This window comes from Megalobrama amblycephala, linkage group LG15, assembly GCF_018812025.1.
Source record: "Megalobrama amblycephala isolate DHTTF-2021 linkage group LG15, ASM1881202v1, whole genome shotgun sequence".
Classification (NCBI taxonomy): Eukaryota; Metazoa; Chordata; class Actinopteri; order Cypriniformes; family Xenocyprididae; genus Megalobrama; species Megalobrama amblycephala.
Genome location: NC_063058.1, coordinates 3,439,088 through 3,460,927, shown reverse-complemented (window position 1 = coordinate 3,460,927; position 21,840 = coordinate 3,439,088). Strand labels below are relative to the sequence as shown.

Here is a 21,840-nt window from a genome sequence, read left to right as displayed (position 1 = left end):
ATGGAGTTTCCATTAAAGACATCTGTGAGGCGGCCGGCTGGTCCTCGCCGTCCACTTTTGTCAGATTTTATCATCTGGACGTTCCGGCCTTACAAGCCCGGGTCCTCTCGGTGTAACCAAGCGGCCTCTTCGAGTTCCGCCTCTCGCCGATCAGGAGTCATCTCCTCTTGTAGTGTAACAAGGGTTTACGACGGCTTTGCCTTCTTACTTGCTCTCTTGGTCCCCTCTCGGTGTCCAAAACAAGTTATGTCGTTCCCTGCCGTGGCACGGCGCGGTTGAATTCGTTCCCCATACGCAGTACGAGTGAAGTATCGAAAGGGAACGTACTCGGTTACTAACGTAACCTCGGTTCCCTGAGATACGGAACGAGTACTGCGTTACTTGCCGTGCCACGAGGCTGCGGCTTCAGTGTCGTCGCTTCAGTCGATTGGCCTGAAATCCTATGGCGAAACGCCTGCTTATATAGCCCTTTACCCCGCCCATTTCGGCGGGAAAGTTCGCGCGCTCTCTCGCCATAGGTCGCGCAGCTATGCCGCGCCGTCATTGGTTCAACAACTTGTCTATGAGTGAACCAATGACGATGCAGTTACACTGCGTTATTGAAAAAGGCTTCAGTGACGGGGAAGAAGGGAGACTTTTCCCCATACGCAGTACTCGTTCCGTATCTCAGGGAACCGAGGTTACGTTAGTAACCGAGTACGTTTTCCTACATCTTTAAAGTTTCAATTTTACAAATCATCACATTAAAAATAACAATAAAATTTGATAATATTTTCGATTAGTTTCGATTGCAGCTTGATGTTTCTCATATGGCAGCTCTTATCATTTGGGCAAAGTGGTGGCGGCACAAGTGCGACCTCACAAATATATAGGCATGAAAAAAGGTCACAAAATGTGACCATTTGGTCACAGTCTGGAGCCCTGCCAGTGCTGTTGGACTGAATAGCACTCTTGGAACATTGCTCGACCAATCAGAACCGAGGATCAGAACTAACTGTATAATACTGTCCAATTGAAGTTTCTGTGTTGCCTGACAGCAATAAACCGCTTCCAGTTAGACTAATGAACGATATTACTCAGCGGGAGAATTGTTGATTTGATTATAGACCTTAGTCAGGCTGTATTTTTTGCAAATGAAAACGAGGCTGAAGGATAGGCATACAGTCTAAGTTACAATGACATGCACTGTATAAAGATCCTTTTCAAAACAAAGTGGTAAAAACACTGTTATCCACATGGTTAATTGCTTTATTATTTTGACATTATTTACTCACCCTCATGTTTTTCTTAACCCATATGACTTTCTTTCTTTTATGAACTCAAAAGAAGCATATAGTGGCAATATATCAAGCTCAAAGAGGACAAAACACACCATAAAAGTAGTCCATATGACTTGTGTGCTGTTTTCCAAGGCTCCTGAAGCCATAGTAAAGCTTATTATGAGTTTGTTTGTGCTTGATCAATTCAATATATACATCCCTCTTTATTTTAGATCCTGGTACCGTGTTGTGGAAGTTTACCAACGGGCTCTTTTACAGCAGCTCAGTTTGACGAATACGTACTTCAGCCTGCTGAACAGGGTTACAAGACGCTAGATGGAAAGGTGTGTAAAATCCCACATGTAATCTTGCAGAAGTCCCACATATATATATATATATCTCATTCAGAGATGAATTTCAGGATGCTGACTGTAACTGATTGACTGCAGCTGTTTTGTGTGACGTGTCTTTTAGGAAGTGTTTATAGACAATAACCAGGTCCGTCTGGGGGAAGGGTTTCCCAATCCCACCTCTGTCCCCATCCTGTTTGAGGAGACTTTCTACAATGACAAAGAGCAGGCCTACAGCATATTATGCATCACAAGACCCTTCAATTCTGACCACAGCCCTGGTAATTTGATTGTAATAGGTTCGAGCTAAAGGTGTAGTTATATTAGCCAAGAAGATTTAGATTGATAATGCAGTGACTTTGCGTGAAAAGTTCCACAAACTTAAATCCGAATGGAATCTCTGTGGATTATTTCAATAAACTACATTTTGCCTGCTGAATTTCACCAATGTGACCACACTTCATCCTAACTAGATGCAATGCGTCAAGTATTTCTCTTTCCTTGCTAAAAGCAAAATGTTGCTTGAAACTATGAAATTGCCAAACACAAGAAAAACTTTACAAAAATGAAATCCATGATGCAACTGATAAAATGTCTCTACACGCAATAACTGATTTAGACGAAGAATGTAGATTAACATTTAGAGATCTAGTGATTTATTGCTTGACATCTTGTCTGAACATACCTGGTTAGGATGAAGCAAACCATTACAGATGCCAGTGTTGTATTCATGTAAATGGATTGTTTGGTGGACTGATTCATTTCATTTGATCAACTGTTCAGAATGTATGAAGTTGGTGATTTTCTTTTTCTTTCACAGAGGAGCTGAGTTCTGTTTCTGCTCTGTACTGTCTGAAGAATATTGAGGAAGTAAGGGAATTCTTGGGCCGCCATGCTGAAAAACTGGACAAGTTTGTGGCAACCTTCTGTCAGTCCTTCAAAGAACAAGAGAGGAAGGGCCTACGACATCACATAGTGAGTCTGTCGGGTAAAACAAGAGCTTATTGATGCAGTTCAGTCAGTCTGCTATTTTATTCCAATATTTTCCGTAAATATTTCATTTATACTTAGAGTTACTCTTCAACTAAATGTAATGGTACGCAAAAATATGTAGCAGTGCGTAAGTCATTACTTATGTACTGTATGTCAAATCTAGGCTAAGTTGTGACTTAAGGTGTAACCAGCCCCTGGTCTAAAGTAACAATATCATGGATTTAACCACAATCCCTTTTAGATGTTGTTTATTTATTTATTTATTTTTCACCCAATCCTTTAGGACTCTGTAAATACCCTTTACACAAAATGTCTTCAGTGGCTGTTGAGGGACTCTCGTCTGGTAAGCTGTTTAAGAACGGATCATTCTAATACAGACTTTCTTGTGATGCTGATTGGGTAAAATGTCTTGATTTCAGAGGCTTTTGGCGAGACAGGAGATACAGATGACTCTACTCAAACAAGCAGTGGAGGTCAGTTAAAAACCAACCATTTTGTTGCTCTCTGCCTTTTAAACTTGTAACCTTGAGTTAAGAATTAATTTGTCATTTCTTTCCTCCGTTTTCAGATGTACATCCATCATGGCATCCATGATCTACTCTTTAGTTATGTGGGGACTCTTGAAGCAAGTCGGGTACTGATTAACCATCCCATTAATTACCTCAGCTTCAACTTAATGTGTTTGTTTGTTTGTTACTATCAGGAAAAAAGACTATCAGAAAATAATGACATGGCTTTAAATGAAGAAAAAAGAAAAAAATAAAGTTTTAAAAGTTGGTCATCGCTGAAGCTGCATTTTATTTTCTGTTATTAAATTGATATTTGTCTTGACAGGATGCAGCTTTCAACAAAACAACACGATCCTTACAGGATCTGCAGCAGAAAGAACTTGGTGTGAAGTCAGAATTCAGGTAAATTATTATATCTCTGTATGTCTTTTCATTTAGTGTTTTCAGCCAAATTACTGTAGTTTGATATTTTGAGTGTTCACACAGCTGAAATATCCTGTAGAGTAAATTTAAGGACCTGAGGCATTTTTTAGAGACTAGAATATCATAGAGACAGGCAAAATTGTGAAAAATAAATTACTGTGAAAAATGAAACATGTCACTTCTCTCTCTTGTAGTATAAATATTCCTCGGGCTAAGCGGGAATTGAGTCAGCTGAACATCTGTACATCTCCTCTGCAGAAACTGCTCTGCATAAGGAAAGTTATTTTAACCATCATGCAGTCAACCAGACGCCGAGATACAGGTGTTGTGACCACAACCGTTACTTTCTATCAAAACATTCTGTATTTACTTCATGGTATTACCATGGTACTTTCAATTTTGCAACTGTTTAGGAATACCATGGAAATACCATGGTAAATTAATCTTGTAATTATTCAGCACCATGATGAACTTTGCCCATCATGGTGTTTGTGTGTGTGTGTGTGAAGGTTTGTCTAAATTTCCTCTTGCAAACAGCTCCTTCTGCATGGCTCTTGTAACCGGATTATCCAGCTTGCGCTCATTCTTAAACAGTTAGTCCTCTGTTTCAACTTAGTTTTCATGCAGCAGAGCCCTGGCAGAGCAGCAACACTTCCAGTATGTGTAAACTAGAGGAATGCTCTCCTAATGTCTGTTTGTCAAACAGCTTGTTTAGTAATTTTCCCAATTTTGCCATAACAGAGCACTGAAGGCAGACAGAAAAACAGGCACAGGCGGTTCTTTCCATTTTTATACATATGTTCAATGCTGCTTTTGATTCAGGAAAGATTTTATTTAGAACTGTATTATGCCTTGTTATTTTTATGTTATTGAGATTGATAACAATATATATATTGTGATATACTTCTTTTTGTTATTTTATCTTAGTTGTTAATAGTAAGAACATAGATGCAAGTAACAAAAAATAGGACAAATACAATAAAACAGACACAAATGAAATAAACAATGCTATTAAGTCTTTCAGGTACAGGTCTATTTAGCAGTAGCATTCAAGTAAGAAATAATACAGAAGTTGAATAAAGTAATCAAAATAGTAAAATGAAGCACTGCACAGTCTTCAGTGTATGAATTAAATACACTTTGATCCTTATAGCTACTGTAATTATTCAGTCAATTTTGTATTTCTTTTGTTGTTTGATTAACATTATAGATACAGACAGCAGCAGGCATATTAGGCTGCTGTCACTTTACAGTTTTTCTCCATTGGTTTGGCTCATTTCTTGAAACAGAAATTACATTCTCAAAACTCTAAGATCATTTGGCAAAACAGTCTTACAGTTCAGCACAACACTATAGCTCACTTGCAAAAGTTCATATCTCTCCCAAAACTGTTCACTCATGCTTCAAAACTAAATTCCTTTCCCATATATAGAGTCAGTGCCACGGAAATGGCAAAGATCCTTCTCAATTGCTTTGGCTCATTTCTTGACCGGACATTCTCAACACTCTTGGTGCTTTTGCCAAAGTAACGTGGATGGTTCGGCACAACACCATGGTTCACCTGCAAAAGCTCATACCTCTCCCAAAAGAGTTCACTCATGTGTCAAAACTAAATTTCCTCACCATTTAAACAGTCAGTGCCCCCAAAATGCTTCGTCCTTTGGCATTGTGTAAGCACTGCAAGTCAAAATGTTTAGATGTTTTGTCACTATGGCAGAGGACCAGTGAAATATCCCTCATGTCCACCTTTCAGTCGTAGCCCAGTCCTTCATTGACAATGGTTACTGTACTGTTTTTTGTCTAGCTAACACAATACAATTGTGTATAAAACTATTAGAAAAAAAAAAAAATAATAGGATTTTAAGGTTAAGAGTAGCCTCCGAGGTTTGACATCACACGTTGCACTCATACTGCCAAGGAAATTGTAACCATTATCATTCACACACATAAAGTAACTTCCATACATCAGAGTAAAAAGAAAATGTATACAGCATAATTTACTGTTATATAAACACACAAACAAAAAACACTGAATATTATATGCAGCCTACAGTGCTGTAAATAAAGCTGGAGTTTCACAACTAACAGTTCTTCACTGGTCGCTCGTTTCCTTTCAATGCCATTATTCTCTACAATAGTGTAAAAAAAGAAAACATCAAATCAGTCATACAGAAGCGTCGTACACTACATTACAGACAATTCTCCACAAGTTCAATTCTCCACAAGTTCAATATACTACTGGCCACTACTCCAGTGGTTCAAACCTGGGGTACATGTACCTCTATGCAGAGGTACTACAGGGGGTATTTGACAGAAAGGGGAGGGGGAAAATTATCAATGACTAGACTTACTGAAATGTTACATTAAGACCCACAGTATTAGATAGATTTACATGGGAGGCACTAATTGCAGCTCTTTGACCATTTTTCTTATTGTATGTTATATTCTTCAAAATCAGGATTATAATTATAATTGCATCATACAGTAAGCTACAGTTTTTAGGCAAAATGTTGAAGTCAGATAAATCAAATACTTTCATACCTGGATTACCTGGATACACAAATCAGGTAAAGTGGGTACTGAAGCCAAACAAGTTTGGGAACCACTGCTTAATTGTAAAAAGTTTATAATGATGGACAACCAGTAACTGACTTACATGTTACATGTTAGTCAAGTTCTAGTTTCACCTGATGCTGTAATAAATTTATCAAATGTTTCAAGGATTCATATATGGTATTCATGGTATTATGTTCTTGACTAATTTTGACAGTTGGACAGACAATTGTGCATGTGATGACTTATACAATGAAATGACGCTGACACGTTTTGGAGCGAACAACCATTAGACTGAGAATCAACAATCAGTTTAGATCAACAAGATCTATTCACTTGGAAATTGTGCTAAATGTAGGCTAACCTGTACTTAATCATTTGCAAAGATGTACTGAGACATTGAGACATGTACTTAGACATTTGCAGTTTGATGAAATGAATGAGAAATTCAATTCTGTTGTGAACAATTGCCAAGTGGTTTGGAGGTTTGTCCATGTTGTTTTGAGAATGTAATTTCTGTTTCAAGAAATGAGCCAAACCAATGGAGAAAAACTAATACCTAGTGCACAGATTCTGTTGACACACATCTGATTTTCTCCCAACCGTTTACATTCACTTAATTCATAACCGGCTGTGTTTATATAAAGGCTTTCCAAGACGGAAATTTTTGGGGCTTTTCCACTGCATGGTATGGCTTGCTACGGACCGATACTAAATGTGATGTGTAAACACTGCAGATCACTGATTGGACAGAGAGAATTGTCACTACCAGCGTCATTGGATTTAAAACACAAGACACCAAACCTGCTAGATTTAAGTAGTTAGTAACAGCCACCACAGTATCATTTGTTCATGAAAATGACCGTCGCACGCAGCTTGAAAAAAGAAATGGCTGTATTGCCGCTCTGCGGCTACCTCTCGTTGATAGCCGAGGAGCGGATCCATGGCAGTAGAGGTGGCGCAACTATACGATCAGTCTATAATCCCACCCACTTTGAAGCGGTAATATACTGCAGTGGAAAAGCAAACCAAAAGTAAAGCGAGCTGAGCCATGTTGTGCCGAACCAAGTCATAAAACACAGTGGAAAAGCTCCATTTGACATTTCTGTGTGCGCACTTCAGGTGTGTGATAGCGTGTGAGTACTGCATTGAGTTCTTTTTTGAGCCTTATTGCGCTTAACTCTTTTTAAAATCAAGCATGTCCTGCGCTGTGTGGATATATAAAGTTTGGCACGTCCAGTGTGCCTGCTGGGAGTGGAAGCATTCATCACAGCAGTTTCAGGACAGCAGCTCCAGACCAGCAGTCTCAGACCGGAAGTTTGGGTGGAGATTAAAGCATCATTAAGGTTAGGTTTATTGATGGGGTGAGGTTGGACGTTTGCCATGGTGGAGCTTATAGTTATAGTGAAGTTAGGGTTAGTGGTTGGGGTGGGTTAGGTGATTGTCAGCTCCACCCTAACTTCCATTCTGAGGCTGTTGGCCTGGTGCTGTTGTCCCGAAACTGCTGTCATGTATAGCACTGAGGTTCTGCAGTTAGGCCCTGTCCCAAATGGCATATTTCATATGCACTTACAGTCTTGTGGACTTACAATGACTGCTGCATATGCGTGTCCGTTAAGTCTACGAGACCATAGGGTGTCTCATTTGTTATTTTAGATTTCAAAAGGGTGCACATGAGCGCCACCTTTGCGGTCGATAGCTGAAGCAAGCTCCGCAGCAGACAGTCAAAGTGGTGTTACGTCACGAAAGTGCAGACTCGTAGGAAGACCGCGAGTGTTTAGGGTGATTAGACATATCTCTTTGCCACATGGCGGCACAACTCAGGAAATATGACTGTTATTGAAACCCTGTCATTATTAAAGTACTGGTACTTGTAAAATGAGGAAACATACAGTTTTTAAAGGCAGGGTGTTGTGATACCTTTGTAGTACCGGTACATCGTGCAACACTAATTGGCAGTGACATAAATTTTGTTTTGCTAAATGTTCTGCTTCAGTTGTTGTGGTGTTGATTCACATTGTTTGTAGATCAGATGCATTTTAAATAATTGCAGAAAACAAAAAACAAAACAAAAACAAATGTCACTTTTTTTGGCCCTGGAAAAATGACCAGCTAACATAATTTCTTTAATCATTTCATCAGCACATGATGACTTTCATGTGAACAAGTACTAGTCAGGTGAAATCACTCTATCATTCTGAGTGGATCATAAGAGCAGACTGATTGCTATTAAAGGAGGGAAGAAGTGCTTCCAATCATTGTGTTCTTGTGTTAGCATTGGTTACCTCCAAAGAAAGACGTGCAGCCATCATCGCTTTGCATCAAAATGGCCTCACATGCAAGGAAATTGCTGCAAAGAGTATTGTACCTGAAGGAACCATTTACCGGATCATCAAGAACTTCATGGAGAGTGGTTGAACTGTGGTGAAGAAGGCTTCAGGACATCCACAAGTGTCCAGCAAACACCAGGACTGTCTCCTCCTGAAGAATCAGCTACTGAATCACCACCAGTGCAGAACTGCTTAATATTGAAAGCAGGCTGGTGTGAGAGAGTCTGAATGCACAGTGAGGCCAAGACTTTTGGATAATGGCCTGGTGTCAAGAAGTGCAGCAAAGAAGCCACTTATCTCCAATAAAAACATTTAGGGCCAAGAAAAACATTTATCACCTACAAAAACTGAAGCAACAAATTTTATGGAACACAAAATGTATGTCATTGCCAATACTTTTGACCTGAGAAACACTTATTGTAGCAATCTGGTGGACTAAACATCTCTGTAGAGTAAGATAGGATAATCTTGAAAAGCTCTGAAAAGTATGCATCAGGAGTTTTGTGATGACCTGATTTGATTGTCTGTCTCTTTCAGCGGTGAGCATTGAGGCCATGTGTGCTGATGATCTTCTGTTAGTCATTCTCTATCTGCTAATCAAAACAGAAATTCCTAACTGGTGAGTGTTATATTCTCTGCATCATAGTCTCAAGGAAAGTGATTGTATTGTTAACTGAATGTTTTAACAATCTGTTGATTGCATTCATTATATATAGAGTGTTGATATTCTGACTTTTTCTTCAGGATGGCAAATCTGAGTTATATGAAGAACTTCCGCTTCCGTAACTCCAGTAAGGATGATCTGAGTTACTGTCTTACCTCGTTTGAGGCTGCTGTGGAGTACATCAGCCAGGGGAACCTCACCCAGATCACTCTGGTAAGAGCCTCAGTGCTAACATAATGCTTGTGAAAGTCAAATTTTGGTTCAGTTTCTTATAGTGACGATGATCTAACATCTGATGGGCTGCTGAGATCAAAGTTCTCTTCATAATGCAGCAACAAGGGGTTGAAGGAACAACCCACCCAAAAATTCAGAAAGCTTACACTGCTCTATTCCACATAATACAAGTGGGGTGGGCGATAAACCAGTAGAAATTTGTGAACCTATAGAGATTTTGGATTATGTTTTAGTGCTTAGCCCTCACAAAGATTTATTATTTACATACACTTTGGTCTTGTGATTTAAAAAACAAGCGATTTTTAAACCGTTTAAGCGCAATAAGCCATGAAAAAGAATTTAGTTCAGTACTCTCATGCTGTCTGAGAGGAATTTTGTGCATGCACACAAACCATATTTTCTGCAGTATTTCTTATTTCTCATAAATATACCTACCTGAAAATACTGATTTATCCAATTGAATTGATTCCCATTTTCATGAAAAGATATTGATTTTTAAATCCCAACATTATTTGTAGAGTGCATGCCATCCAAAATCGCAATAGTCTTGGCTTTCAAATTCTGTCAATTTTATAACAAAATTCAAACAAATACCATTTTGGCAGTCTTTAATGTGGCATGAACCAATCAACCGTGGCACGGAGAGACATAAATTCAAGCAAAAATAACTTTAAAGTGATATACAGTTGTTATCGTGAAATAAAATTACTCATATTGTGTTCATTGTGGTTATATCGCCAAGCTCTAAATGCAAGTGAATGGGGAATGCGGTCAAGCTACAAAAATAGTGTTGCAAAATAGTGAAGAACTTTTTAAGTTATTATTCATTTAAAAAGCAAGATTTTGCTGTGCTGTGGTCCACAGGGGTCAGGAGATAGACTGTCCTTCAGACAGAAGGTGGACCTGCTGTCCCAGAATGCTACGCCTATAGATCAACTGTTTGAGGTGAGCACCACTATTTATGCCATGCCTTTGGCTGTATCAACTTTACCCCCAACCCCCATGTTAAGTAATATTACATTTAGTTCTCATAGTAAGAGCTTTCACGAAAAGCCAAAAACTGTTTCTCATAATTCACCTGCACACCTAAAGCAGATGGTGTCAAATAGTGGCATAAGCCTTATTTTTGGCTGGATCGAGAACAGGAAGTAAAACCTTACACTAGTTTAGATGCAAAACAAGACGAGTGTCTCAAATTGGTTTTTGATGGAATAAATATATGATTTACGAGAACATTAGCAGTGATGCATTGATACTAAGTGTGTGTGTGTTTGTATGGGCAGCACATTGTGAGCGGAAATGAGGCAGAGGTTCAGCGTTTGCTGAGTGAAAGCGAGAGTGAAGAGGACGGGAGGAAGTTATGTCACCCACTCTGTTCCTGTGACGCCTGTGACCTCCACATCTCAGGGTCAGTACTGACAGACTAGCAAACATATTTATCATCCACAGAATAAATGCATTTTGAAGTGATCTGAAATTTTGCATAAATGCCTTTTAAACACCAATTACCTGATCTGTGTAGTATGTAGTTTCTGCGACACTAGTGGCATCTAGCGGAATTACAAAAATACAGCCTATCTTGTAAACGTCCCTTTCGTGTGCCTCTCCCAACTCAAAGATCACAAACACAGCTCTTACTGGTGCTTGTGAAGGTCTCAACAGGTAAAAGAAGGTTCATTCAATTAAAGGTCCAACATATTAGGAATATTTTAGCTGTGTTCCTGTCTGTCATGAGTTAGCAATTAAGTAGGCCTAGCTAGCAACTCTCAATAAACCCATCCGAAGTATCTGCACATTTTGACATGATTCGCCACAACTATTTGAGGCTGTTCACACTGGACACACCAAAGTAAACTGGAACATTTGTCTTTCTGAAAGGGTGCATGAGGATACTGTGTGGTATTGAAGTGTCAATTGTAGCACATTGTATTGCAGTGCCTCGTTCTCTTTGACATGTCCATAACCATGACCTTTGAAGGTCTAAGGGGCCGTTTACATGACACCTTTTTCAGCTAAAAATGGAAAACTTTTTATGCGTTTTGGCCATTTATTTACACGACAATAGCGTTTTGGAGGCCTGAAAATGCAAACTTTTGAAAACGGGTTTGGAAGTGCAAGTTTTTGAAAACAATATCGTTGTTGTCTCCGTGTAAAGGCAAATTTGTCAAAATGGTGACGTCATGTGAATGCGTAGCATGTGTTCAGTCTATACAAAGTGACGCATAACCTGATATTGCTGAGTTCAACATGTTCCTGGGTCAACATTTTTGTTGATCCTGGAACAACATTCAAATCAACAAATCAGATTTGAGGGACAAGTTTACAGATTATGTCAAGTTTAGGCTTAAAATCATGAATTGGTGCTTCTACATCAGTGTTATTCATCTATCATTTCCCTCTGATTTTTGGGATAACTTATGGGTAAGGTTAGGTTTAGGGGTAGGAATAGGGTTAAGACTAAATTTTCAGACTAGAATGTTGTTCCAGGATCAACAAAATATGTTGACCCAGGAACGCATCTAACTCAGCAATATCAGGACGTACACAAAGTGACATCGCCAACTACTGGCCTGACCTGAATAATACAGCGTTTTTATCGGTGTTGTGTAAACGTACTCTTAATGCAGCGAAATGTATCTTGCAGTCCTGTACCTGAAGCTGAATGTCTTTTCCTATGTAATGTATCAGTCATGATCCTACAGCAGCTAAACACCCTCTGGCTCCACCTGCTAGAGTAGCCATGCCCCAACACTGGGGAGATGCTGCTGAGAATGACGATTATATGAATATGTAAATATGTGCTGCATGTTTTCCTCTCAAAACAAAATAAGCACAACAAAAATGACAGTGGTGAGAAAGCAGCAGTTGAGAAAGCATCTGATCATAGCGATTGTGATATGTTTGAAACGTCTCTGCTGTTCACCTGCAGGTGAGGTAATTAAATTTACACTGTTATGATAGTTGCATTATAAAGTATATTTGAGACTAGACACTATACAGATCTGTTAGATTTTGGTGTATTTAAGGCTTATATTTGGCTGAGCAGATGTTTGGGTGGCTTGCCAATATATTAGATTTCTCTAATACATAAAATAAGTAAGCTTGACCAGAGTTCTTGTGGGGAGAAGAGTTTATTGAAGGTAGTAGTGTAGCACAGTTCTTCAGCAGCGATGTCGGCCTTCAAAGAACCGTAACCCAAAGTTATGTCTGTGGGACAGAGCTTTATACATGAAGACAAAGGGCTACAAACAATAGAACACTGTTAGGACCTCCCACAGGAGATCGATCTACCCTGCAATCTATTCTGAGCAATGCTGTTTCTTTGTCATTCACACCCATCAGTTTCTGTCAGTGTGGGCCATTTGGTTCACACCTTTACAGACACAGATAGAGTTGATTGCATCTGAGGCACAGTCACAATGTAAATGCATCTGACTAAAGTTGACTGAAAATACACACAATCTTTCAGATCTGGCTATGTGAGAATATAGTTTGTTGAATCATATAGTTTATAGTTTAATATAGTTTAATTAATCCCTTTTCTTTGCATGACACATTGAGATTACAGTACAGAATGGCTCTTTTGACTTTATTTTTTAAGTGAAGTGACATGTAGCCAAGTATGGTGTCCCATACTCTGAATTTGTGCTCTGCATTTCACCCGTCCAAGTGCACACACACACACAGCAGTGAGTATTGAAAACACACACACACCGTAAATACAGTGAACAGTGGCCATACGTTTTTGCTGTGGCGCCCGGCGAGTGATTGGGGGTTAGGTGCCTTGCTCAAGGGCACCTCAGTTGTGGGTAATGAGAGTGGAAAAGAGCGTTTCGGGTTACATGTCTGACTCTCTAACCCAGGGCTCGTCATCTGGTGGCCAAATCCGGCCCGCCAATCATCTTCATCCGGGCCAAGGGCACCCCAACCTCCCTCCTCCTCTTTTCTTGGCGGTGCGGCTAAATTTGGTTAGATACGTGGCCGCAGTGGCACCTGCAACCGTACAGCTATATACGCACTGTTCTCACCATATGCACGCTCCTCCGACTGACCTGAGAAAGGTTTTCCGTGCGAATATTCCAGCAGTTATTATGTGTGTCCCATATTTCTGTCGACTGAACCAGCAATACCAATCATTTATGAATTAATCATTCTTTTGTCTCGATAATTTCTATTCCGTGAATTGGCCAAACGTGCTTGCATAACGATCTGAAATGATTTGGATTCGTTCGGACCGCTCTGTCACTGAATCATCTGAAGTTGTTTCTCGGTCAGTAACAACAACAGAACAAATAGCGCTGTTTTCATGTTTCACTAGTTTACTTTGATCTACGCAGCACGCCCCAGTGGATAACCTCTCAGTTACAAACGACAAATCACTTGATGATTAAACTAGTTTTAAACCGGATGAAACAGGAAAACAGGAGAAATGTGCCATGAATGAAGATAGAAGACTTTTAAATCCCAAATTCACCACCCTTATAAACATTTACCATGAATGAGCTGTAGTAAATTACCATGGTTTGTGGAAATGTGGAATATTCATATTGAAAAGTATATTATAGCCATTTATATTGCAATATATTTATTAGGTGGGTAGGGGAATATATAATTCATGTATTTTTTTTCACCTGTGTTTAGGTGTTTTTTATAGGTCTATATAACATATCATAATATAATATCATTTGACAGTGGTAGTGATTAGCCATATATGGTTTTACCTGAGTTTACCAAGTCTCACTGTGAGAATATTTTAAATAAAGCTTAATAATTATAAATTAAATAATTCTCACCAATAAGACCATCCCCCACCCCACCCCAGGCCCACCTCAACTTTTTGATTTGATAATCTGGCCCTCACATGAAACTACTTGAAGAGCCCTGCTCTAACCATTAGGCCATAACTGCCCTTACATGTTAGATTATCCTATTTCATGTGTCACACAATGGAAAAGAGAAACGAAAACATCACATCCTTTTGATTTTCCTGGCAAAAACATCCCGAGTCCTTCACATATAAATCAGTCTACAGGCTTTCATAAACAAACTAGGAAGTAGTGGAAGGTCTCGTTTCCCTAGTTTCATTAGTACTTGTTCACACATTGGCAATAAAAACATGATTAATACATGGAAATTATTACATATAGCCCCTTTAACACTGCAATCTTTCATTATCAAATACATTTTTACACAGAAATGACAATATGTTGGGCTGATGACCACCACAAAGTGATGAATAGATTCAAAGTACATTCTCCTCAAGAAATGTTAAAGTATTGTATTGCTTGTCTTTCTTGTCACTTTCTTGGTTCAGGAGATTAAACGACCCGTCCATAGTCACTCCATTCTCTCGGGACGACAGAGGCTATACTCCTCTACATGTTGCTGCTATTTGTGGTGAGGGTTGTCTTTGTTGTTTTTGTTTTAGATTTGTTTTCACATGATTGATCTGGTATTTTATAATGGGGTACATTTTTGTTGTTGCATTTTTGTCATTTTTATTTGAAATGTTGCCACATGAATCTGTAGATTTCACACAGATGTTGTGCTTTTAACCAGGTCAGTCCCTGCTGATTGATTTGCTGGTGTCAAAGGGAGCTGTGGTGAATGCCACCGATTACCATGCACTCACACCGCTACACTTCTCCTGCCAGAAGGGCTACCAGGGGGTCACGGTCAGAGCTTAATCTAGCTTGTGTCAATAATTATGTTGTAGATGTGTAGCTCTGCTGATGAGAGTTACAGAACACTGGTTCAGTCTGCGGTATTTCTTCTCACATAATAAAATAAGTCTCATCACATTTGATAAAACTCCTGTACATTGTCCTATATTTGTTGTTTCATTGGTCTTCCCGTGTGCTCTTGTAGCTGCTGCTCTTGGATTATAAGGCAAACACAGATGCTCAGGATAACAATGGAAATACCCCTCTACACCTGGCCTGCATGTACGGACACGAAGATGTAAGACAGTACATAGCAGTTTTTTATCTTTTAATCATGATCATATTAAAATGTGCCTTTTAAGCTGTAATAGAATAAATTATTTTAAAATAACTACATTTGTGAACATTTAGTTTTAGAACTGCGATATGTAATGTAGTATTTCATTCTTGATGTAAATGTGTGTCTCAGTGTGTGAAGGCACTGGTGTACTTCGACCTGCACTCCTGTCGACTGAACGTTCAGAATGATAAGGGAGACACGCCGCTCCACATCGCCGCTCGCTGGGGTTACGAGGGCATCATGGAAGTGCTTCTGGAGAATGGAGCATCAACACTCATCCATAACAAAGCCAAGGAGACTCCTTTACACTGTGCCCTCAACTCCAAGGTTAGAATTATGTACAGTCTAGGGCAGATCGTTGTAGCCAATCACAAACATATCCGACGAGCGCGTTAACACAGTGGCCAATCAGAGGTGTTTACAAATCTGCTCAACAGCACTCAAAGCTTTACATTTTTAAAATGTCAGTACCGATTGGTACCAAAGTCGGTACTTTTGACAACTCTGTTATGAACACTGCTAAAAACCAATCCATCTTCCTGAGCCTGAAAAACCAGAGTTTGCTCAAACTAATCTTGAACTTATTTGGGTAGCAACTAAAACCACAGTAAAGTGGCTCTCCAGGAGCAGGATTGGACTCCCCAGTCCAGATTCTGTGCCTTGGTTTTAATGGCATCTCATGGTGCGTTCACACCAGATGTGAATGAAGCATTAAAGGAACACTCCACTTTTTTTGAAAATAGGCTCATTTTCCAACTCCCCTAGAGTTAAACAGTTGAGTTTTACCGTTTTCGAATCCATTCAGCCGATCTCCGGTTCTGGCAGTACCACTTTTAGCATAGCTTAGCATAGTTCATTGAATCTGATTAGACCGTTAGCATCGCGCTTGAAAATGACCAAAGAGTTTAGATATTTTTCCTATTTAAAACTTGACTCTTCTGTAGTTAAATCGTGTACTAAGACCGACTGAAAATAAAAAGTTGTGATTTTCTAGGCTGATATGGCTAGGAACTATACTCTCATTCTGGCGTAATAATCAAGGAACTTTGCTGCCGTTCCATGGCTGCAGCAGTGCAATGATATTACGCAGCGCCCGTGAGCCCCTGCTTGCACAGGGAACGTGCCTTGTAACCATGGAGACGTTTGTGAGAGACGCTGCATAATATCATTGCGCCTGCTGCAGCCATGATACGGCAGCAAAGTTCCTTGATTATTACGCCAGAATGAGAGTATAGTTCCTAGCCATATCAGCCTAGAAAATCGCAACTTTTCATTTTCCGTCGGTCTTAGTACACGATTTAACTACAGAAGAGTCAAGTTTTAAATAGGAAAAATATCGAAACTCTTTGGTGATTTTTAAGCGCGATGCTAACGGTCTAATCAGATTCAATGAACTATGCTAAGCTATGCTAAAAGTGGTACCGCCAGAACCGGAGATCGGCTGAATGGATTCGAAAACCGTAAAACTCAACTGTTTAACTCTAGGGGAGTTGGAAAATGAGCCTATTTTCAAAAAAAGTGGAGTGTTCCTTTAAGCACAAGTGATTTACATGTTAAGTCAATGCAAAGATGTGAATAGACATCCTGCGGTGCGAATTGAGCATTTCGGGCTTTTGCTGCGCAGAACTTTGGCGAATATTCGCGCCGTGTTAACCAGTCAGGAGCTTGCTGAGTAGCTTCCTAGTAGTGACGTGATTACGACGTAGCGAGCGGAAGCAGAAATCTGAAACAACAATGGTGGACAAAATCATCGTTGCTGTACGATACATCTTCGTACTTTTATAGAAACAGGAATAAAAAGGATCTTGCTTGGAAGAAAGGAGGTCGGACAATCTGGTAAGTTGTAAAAAACGGTCTTTACTCAATTTGAGCTATATATATACATATTAAGACTACAAGCTAGCTAAAGCCGGCAACTACTTTCCCGCTGAGTTGATGTGTTTATTCAGAGGAAGTTTGCAGAAACGAGACTGGAGCCGCCTGGCAGCAGCCCCTCTCATGACACGAATTTGCGTCTGTTGTGAAAGTGAATTTCATGCGCGAATGAAGCGAGTAAACTCAAAATGTTCAAGCGTCCAATTACGCGCAAATAGCGTGATTTATTCGTGCAAGTCGCGTCTGGTGTGAATGCCCCATCATATCTGCAAACATAAAGGTGTATAGAAGAATAAAGGTGTTTGTGATCATCAGTTTGTAACTAGATTTGGTTTTGTAGGTTAACAGAATTAGGTTGTTTTACTTTCGGCAGAGAATTTTGTAAATTATGCTGTATTATCTATGTTGTAGATTCTGTCATTGTTGGAGCGCAAACACAATGACTCCAGTAAAAGGGAAAGTGGATTTGAGGTGAGCTTTAAATTGAAACTAATTGTTTAAATGTGTAGTAAAGTTAGTTCTTGTCAGTTGGACGTTTTTCTCTATTCCCAAACATTTCCCAAACACATTTGCATGTTCACTTTGTAGTTGACTCAAATCTCTCCTCAGTTGCGATATCTCAGTTTACGTCACATTCACACTGCTGTTTTAGGAACCCAATCAAATTGAATTATTATTATTATTATTATTATTATTATTATTATTATTATTATTAATATTAATTATTTATTACTATTGTAAGGCTAATTATATTTTAAGTCTGATTATTAAATTTAAGACCAAAATATATTGCTGATGCAAATTACAATTGTACTGTAAAATAAAATAAATTAATATTTGAAAATTATAATAATTTAATTTTATACTATAAGTTACAATAGTAATATTTATGTCTTAAATTCTTGATTTTTCTTAAACCCTTGAGCTTTTAACATTTCAAATCCTCAAGCTTTTATTTTGGTAGAATACTGGTAAAATGCTATAATCACAATTATCGTGCAGCCTTTAAATGATTTATATTTCATTCAAAATAATGAATTCTTAGCTTTTCATCATCACAGAAATCCCTCACAAACCCCTTTGAGAAACCCCGTTCTAGACGTTTCACCACTCATCCATGTCTCAACCGAGGAACCCATTCTGACAGGTTTCATAATGTCTTGAGCAACAGAGAAAGATGTCCAGTTGACTTGAGTAACAAGGGAAAGTCTTTTAGCAGCAGACGTGTTGATCAAACTGTAGTATCTTTCTGTCCGCAGTCTCCGAGTCGCTCTCCTCAGCCGTCTGATTGCAGCAGTAGACGTTCGTCAATGTCCAGCACTTCATCATGGAGTGTTGAGGTCACACCGCCAGAGACCGAGCGCACCCGACACAAAGAGGTACTGGCATCGCCATCTGGAGGACACATCTTAGCATTACACTCATTTTAATGTTCCTAGGGGCCAGTTGTTCAAAATTCAGATTGGATCAAATCTTGAAAATGGGTTGATCAGAAGGAAAGATTAGATCACAAAATCCAATCTTTTGGATTTTTGATCTGGATGAAATCATCAGTTTGAGTTGTTCAAAACTTGTTTGTAAGATTGGGATACCTTTGATCCAAAACATCTGGATTATACTGATCCCATCAGAAGGGCGGATTCCAGGAACAAAAATGTAATAACTTTAAAACTGGTCAAAAAATACAAATTTTTTATCTTGTAATACACATACACACACATACTTTTTTTTTTTTATTTTGCTCTTGATTAGTTTAACTGTTAAAATAATAAATTAGAAGTAGACATTAGGCTACATAATTAGCCTTTCGGTATCCTACTGTAAAGTAAAAAAGAGTGCCATTTTGGTGCCATAAATATCAAACAAACATCTTATATTTAATTCAGTGTTTTTTTTATCACTGTTTGCAAACTACATAATCACAGTCATAAGAGATGAACCAGTCAAAGGTTATTTGTGAGCGAACGCAAAGTTTCGCGGGTGAACGCGACGTGGAACTTTTCTGAGAACGCAAAAAGATTGTTTTTGTTTGTTTTTTCTCTCCCCCATCTCATATTCTTTCTATCGCCATGTCCCTTTAGGGGCTCCGTAGAGCACTAGTCATCTAGATTTGGTAATCTGAAAAAGTGTGTTTCTGGATCAGGGTGATCCAATCCAATTTTGCTTTGAAAAACCAGCACAAAAGTAAGATGATTACCTGATCCTGGATAGCAAAACATGGGATTTCCAAATCCAGATCATTCTGATCCAGATTAGACTTTCTGAACAGCTGGCCCTTGATGATCACTTACGGTACTCGACATAAATGAGCTCACCCCATCTGAAACAGAGATAGTTTTCTGTTTCTTAATGATCACTATTACAATTCATGGAAAGATGGCAAAATTGAAACTTATTAAACATTTATACTTAATAAAAACTGAGGAAAATATCAGTCAATTTTGTTTTAATGAAAGGTTGCAAAAATGAGCACGCCCTTGATTATATTCAACACACATGTAATATTCTAGTACACAGTATGTTCTCCATAACATTAAATATACTGCTCTGACCTTCTTGGCATTGAGTGTACAAGTTCACAACAGATTTTCACATCTCTTCTGTTGAACTGGAGTGTGACCAGGGGATAAAGAGAAGGGAGCATATTTGTGCAAAGATTTTGTATTACATCACAAAATGAATTTATGACAGCATTGATAAAGCACAACTCCCACTCCTTCGCACCTATATAAGAACTTCGCTACCACTGATGCTGTTAGATCCAAAATGAATGACTTTGGTCTCATGAGACCAGAGTATGGATTATCAGAAGTATATATTTTGCTAATATGGGCCTTGGCAAAGACTAAGTGAGTTTCTTGGCAGAAGCACATCACCATTGATTGTACGGCTCGCACCAGGACCCTGGTTTAGGCACGGAGTGACCTAGGTCACAGATATGCGTTTGTGGGCGCCAGTTCATCCACCTCTCCAATACAGATATGTAACAAAAATATTAGCGCACATACACGGATACTTAGCTTCTTCAAGGTTGAAGTTGGCAGAACAGAATACTTCCCCAAAATATACTGATAACATGTTCTCAACACTCATCATCATTCAATCATTTAATATTTGGAAGGATAAATATTGATTAATAACTTGATCATAAATCACTCAAAAGAAGTGAATTCCAGAATCTCCCCCTTCACTACAATTCTACAATATATTACAATCTTAAAGTGAAGCTCTGATTGTTTCAGGTCCACTCTTTGAGTTTCTGCGTTACTTTCTGTTACGGTCTGTTGCATGCAAGTATGGGTTTTGAAAATATTATCCATATGCATAGTTTTCACGTGACGTCAGGCCCACCTGGAGGGCAAAACAAGGCTTTCCTCCATTGCCCGCCAGTCATTTTTACCAGGTTTGTAGTAAGTAATAATGAAGTAAGATAGTGATATTAAAAGCCCAAATTCAATATATACGCTATTAATGATGCATACTATGTACAGGCAAGCAGATGAACCCAGAATATGAACATGATGTGCAGTTTCTTGTTAAGCGTAAATTCCATAAAAAAATAAATAAAAAAAAACATTAAAAAAAGAGAAAACAACCATTTAGCATGTTGCATTCATATTCTGGGCGCATCTCGCCTTTATATAGTATGCATTTGAATTTGATCTTTAAATATGACTGTTGTGGCATGTGGTGACAGGTGACTGAACGCAGCTACTGAAAGCCAGTGGGCGGGGCATATGGTGCGATGAAGTAAAATATTCGTCGACGTCTTTCTCTTTCTTTCTCGACGTCATATGCAAATATATGTGCCTGTGTGACATCTAGACTTGTGCCGATATTCGGTAATGCGATAAATCGCGATAATGAATATGCACGATATTGTAATCGTGGGCACTTCAGAATACCGTAAATAACAATTTATTACCAATTATTATTTTTTTTATAAGGCAATTAAGAATACTTTACCCATCAATCATATAAAATGCACAACATGGCGGAACGAGTGAAGGAGACGCGCTGAATGAAAGTGCACGTTCACTCTCTGACAGCAGAGGGCGCTGATGGAACAGCAGAGTGCAGCGGTTACCACGGAAACCGTGCAAACAAAGTAACTGCGCTAGTGAAGTTTTTAAAATGCTTCAAACAGCCATTCATTTTTTTGTAATCTCAGTGTTGTTCATCACAGCACCAAATACTGAATACTTAAAAAAGACTTAAAATGATATTTATTTTCAAACCTAAACATTTTTATATTTTAATCTGGACTACAACATGCCCTAATGATTAGAAATGTTCTGATTATTGTTCAGTAAAACTTTGAAAACATACAGCTTCATTAGTTAACATGTTAATTCATTATCACTAAACTGACAATAAAAATACTTATAAAGTATTAATTATTCTTAGTTAATGTTAATTTCTTAGTTACTGTTTAATAACATTACTAAAATCAAAATAACTTATTTAATGGACCTGAGATAAAACTAACAATGATCAGTTGTGTTTCTAAACTAACATTAACAAAAAATAATACTTTCTGTAACAAATGTAGCTATTGCTCAATCTTAGTTAATGCATTAAATAGAGTAAAGTGTTATATGTTGTTCTTTATAGCCTAATTCTTTTGCATTTTAATCAATGAAAATT

General features: G+C 38.6%; 1 protein-coding gene across 3 annotated transcripts in view; it reads left to right on the top strand.

Moving 5' to 3' along the window:
* Positions 1-21,840, top strand: part of ankrd27 (ankyrin repeat domain 27 (VPS9 domain)) — a 50,454-nt gene that overhangs the window by 16,754 nt on the left and 11,860 nt on the right. For all 3 annotated transcript variants that reach the window (XR_007179996.1, XM_048158074.1, XM_048158075.1), the window contains 18 exons: positions 1,493-1,603; positions 1,734-1,890; positions 2,430-2,584; positions 2,886-2,945; positions 3,022-3,075; positions 3,171-3,236; positions 3,437-3,513; positions 3,729-3,856; positions 8,955-9,036; positions 9,162-9,294; positions 10,180-10,260; positions 10,599-10,723; positions 14,630-14,712; positions 14,875-14,990; positions 15,184-15,276; positions 15,448-15,645; positions 17,605-17,664; positions 18,453-18,572. Coding sequence is in view for 2 of the 3 variants with exons in the window: in XM_048158074.1 (XP_048014031.1) it covers positions 1,493-1,603; positions 1,734-1,890; positions 2,430-2,584; positions 2,886-2,945; positions 3,022-3,075; positions 3,171-3,236; positions 3,437-3,513; positions 3,729-3,856; positions 8,955-9,036; positions 9,162-9,294; positions 10,180-10,260; positions 10,599-10,723; positions 14,630-14,712; positions 14,875-14,990; positions 15,184-15,276; positions 15,448-15,645; positions 17,605-17,664; positions 18,453-18,572 (1,899 nt within the window). In the remaining variant the exon portion in view is untranslated. The remainder of the gene's footprint in view (positions 1-1,492; positions 1,604-1,733; positions 1,891-2,429; positions 2,585-2,885; positions 2,946-3,021; positions 3,076-3,170; positions 3,237-3,436; positions 3,514-3,728; positions 3,857-8,954; positions 9,037-9,161; positions 9,295-10,179; positions 10,261-10,598; positions 10,724-14,629; positions 14,713-14,874; positions 14,991-15,183; positions 15,277-15,447; positions 15,646-17,604; positions 17,665-18,452; positions 18,573-21,840) is intronic.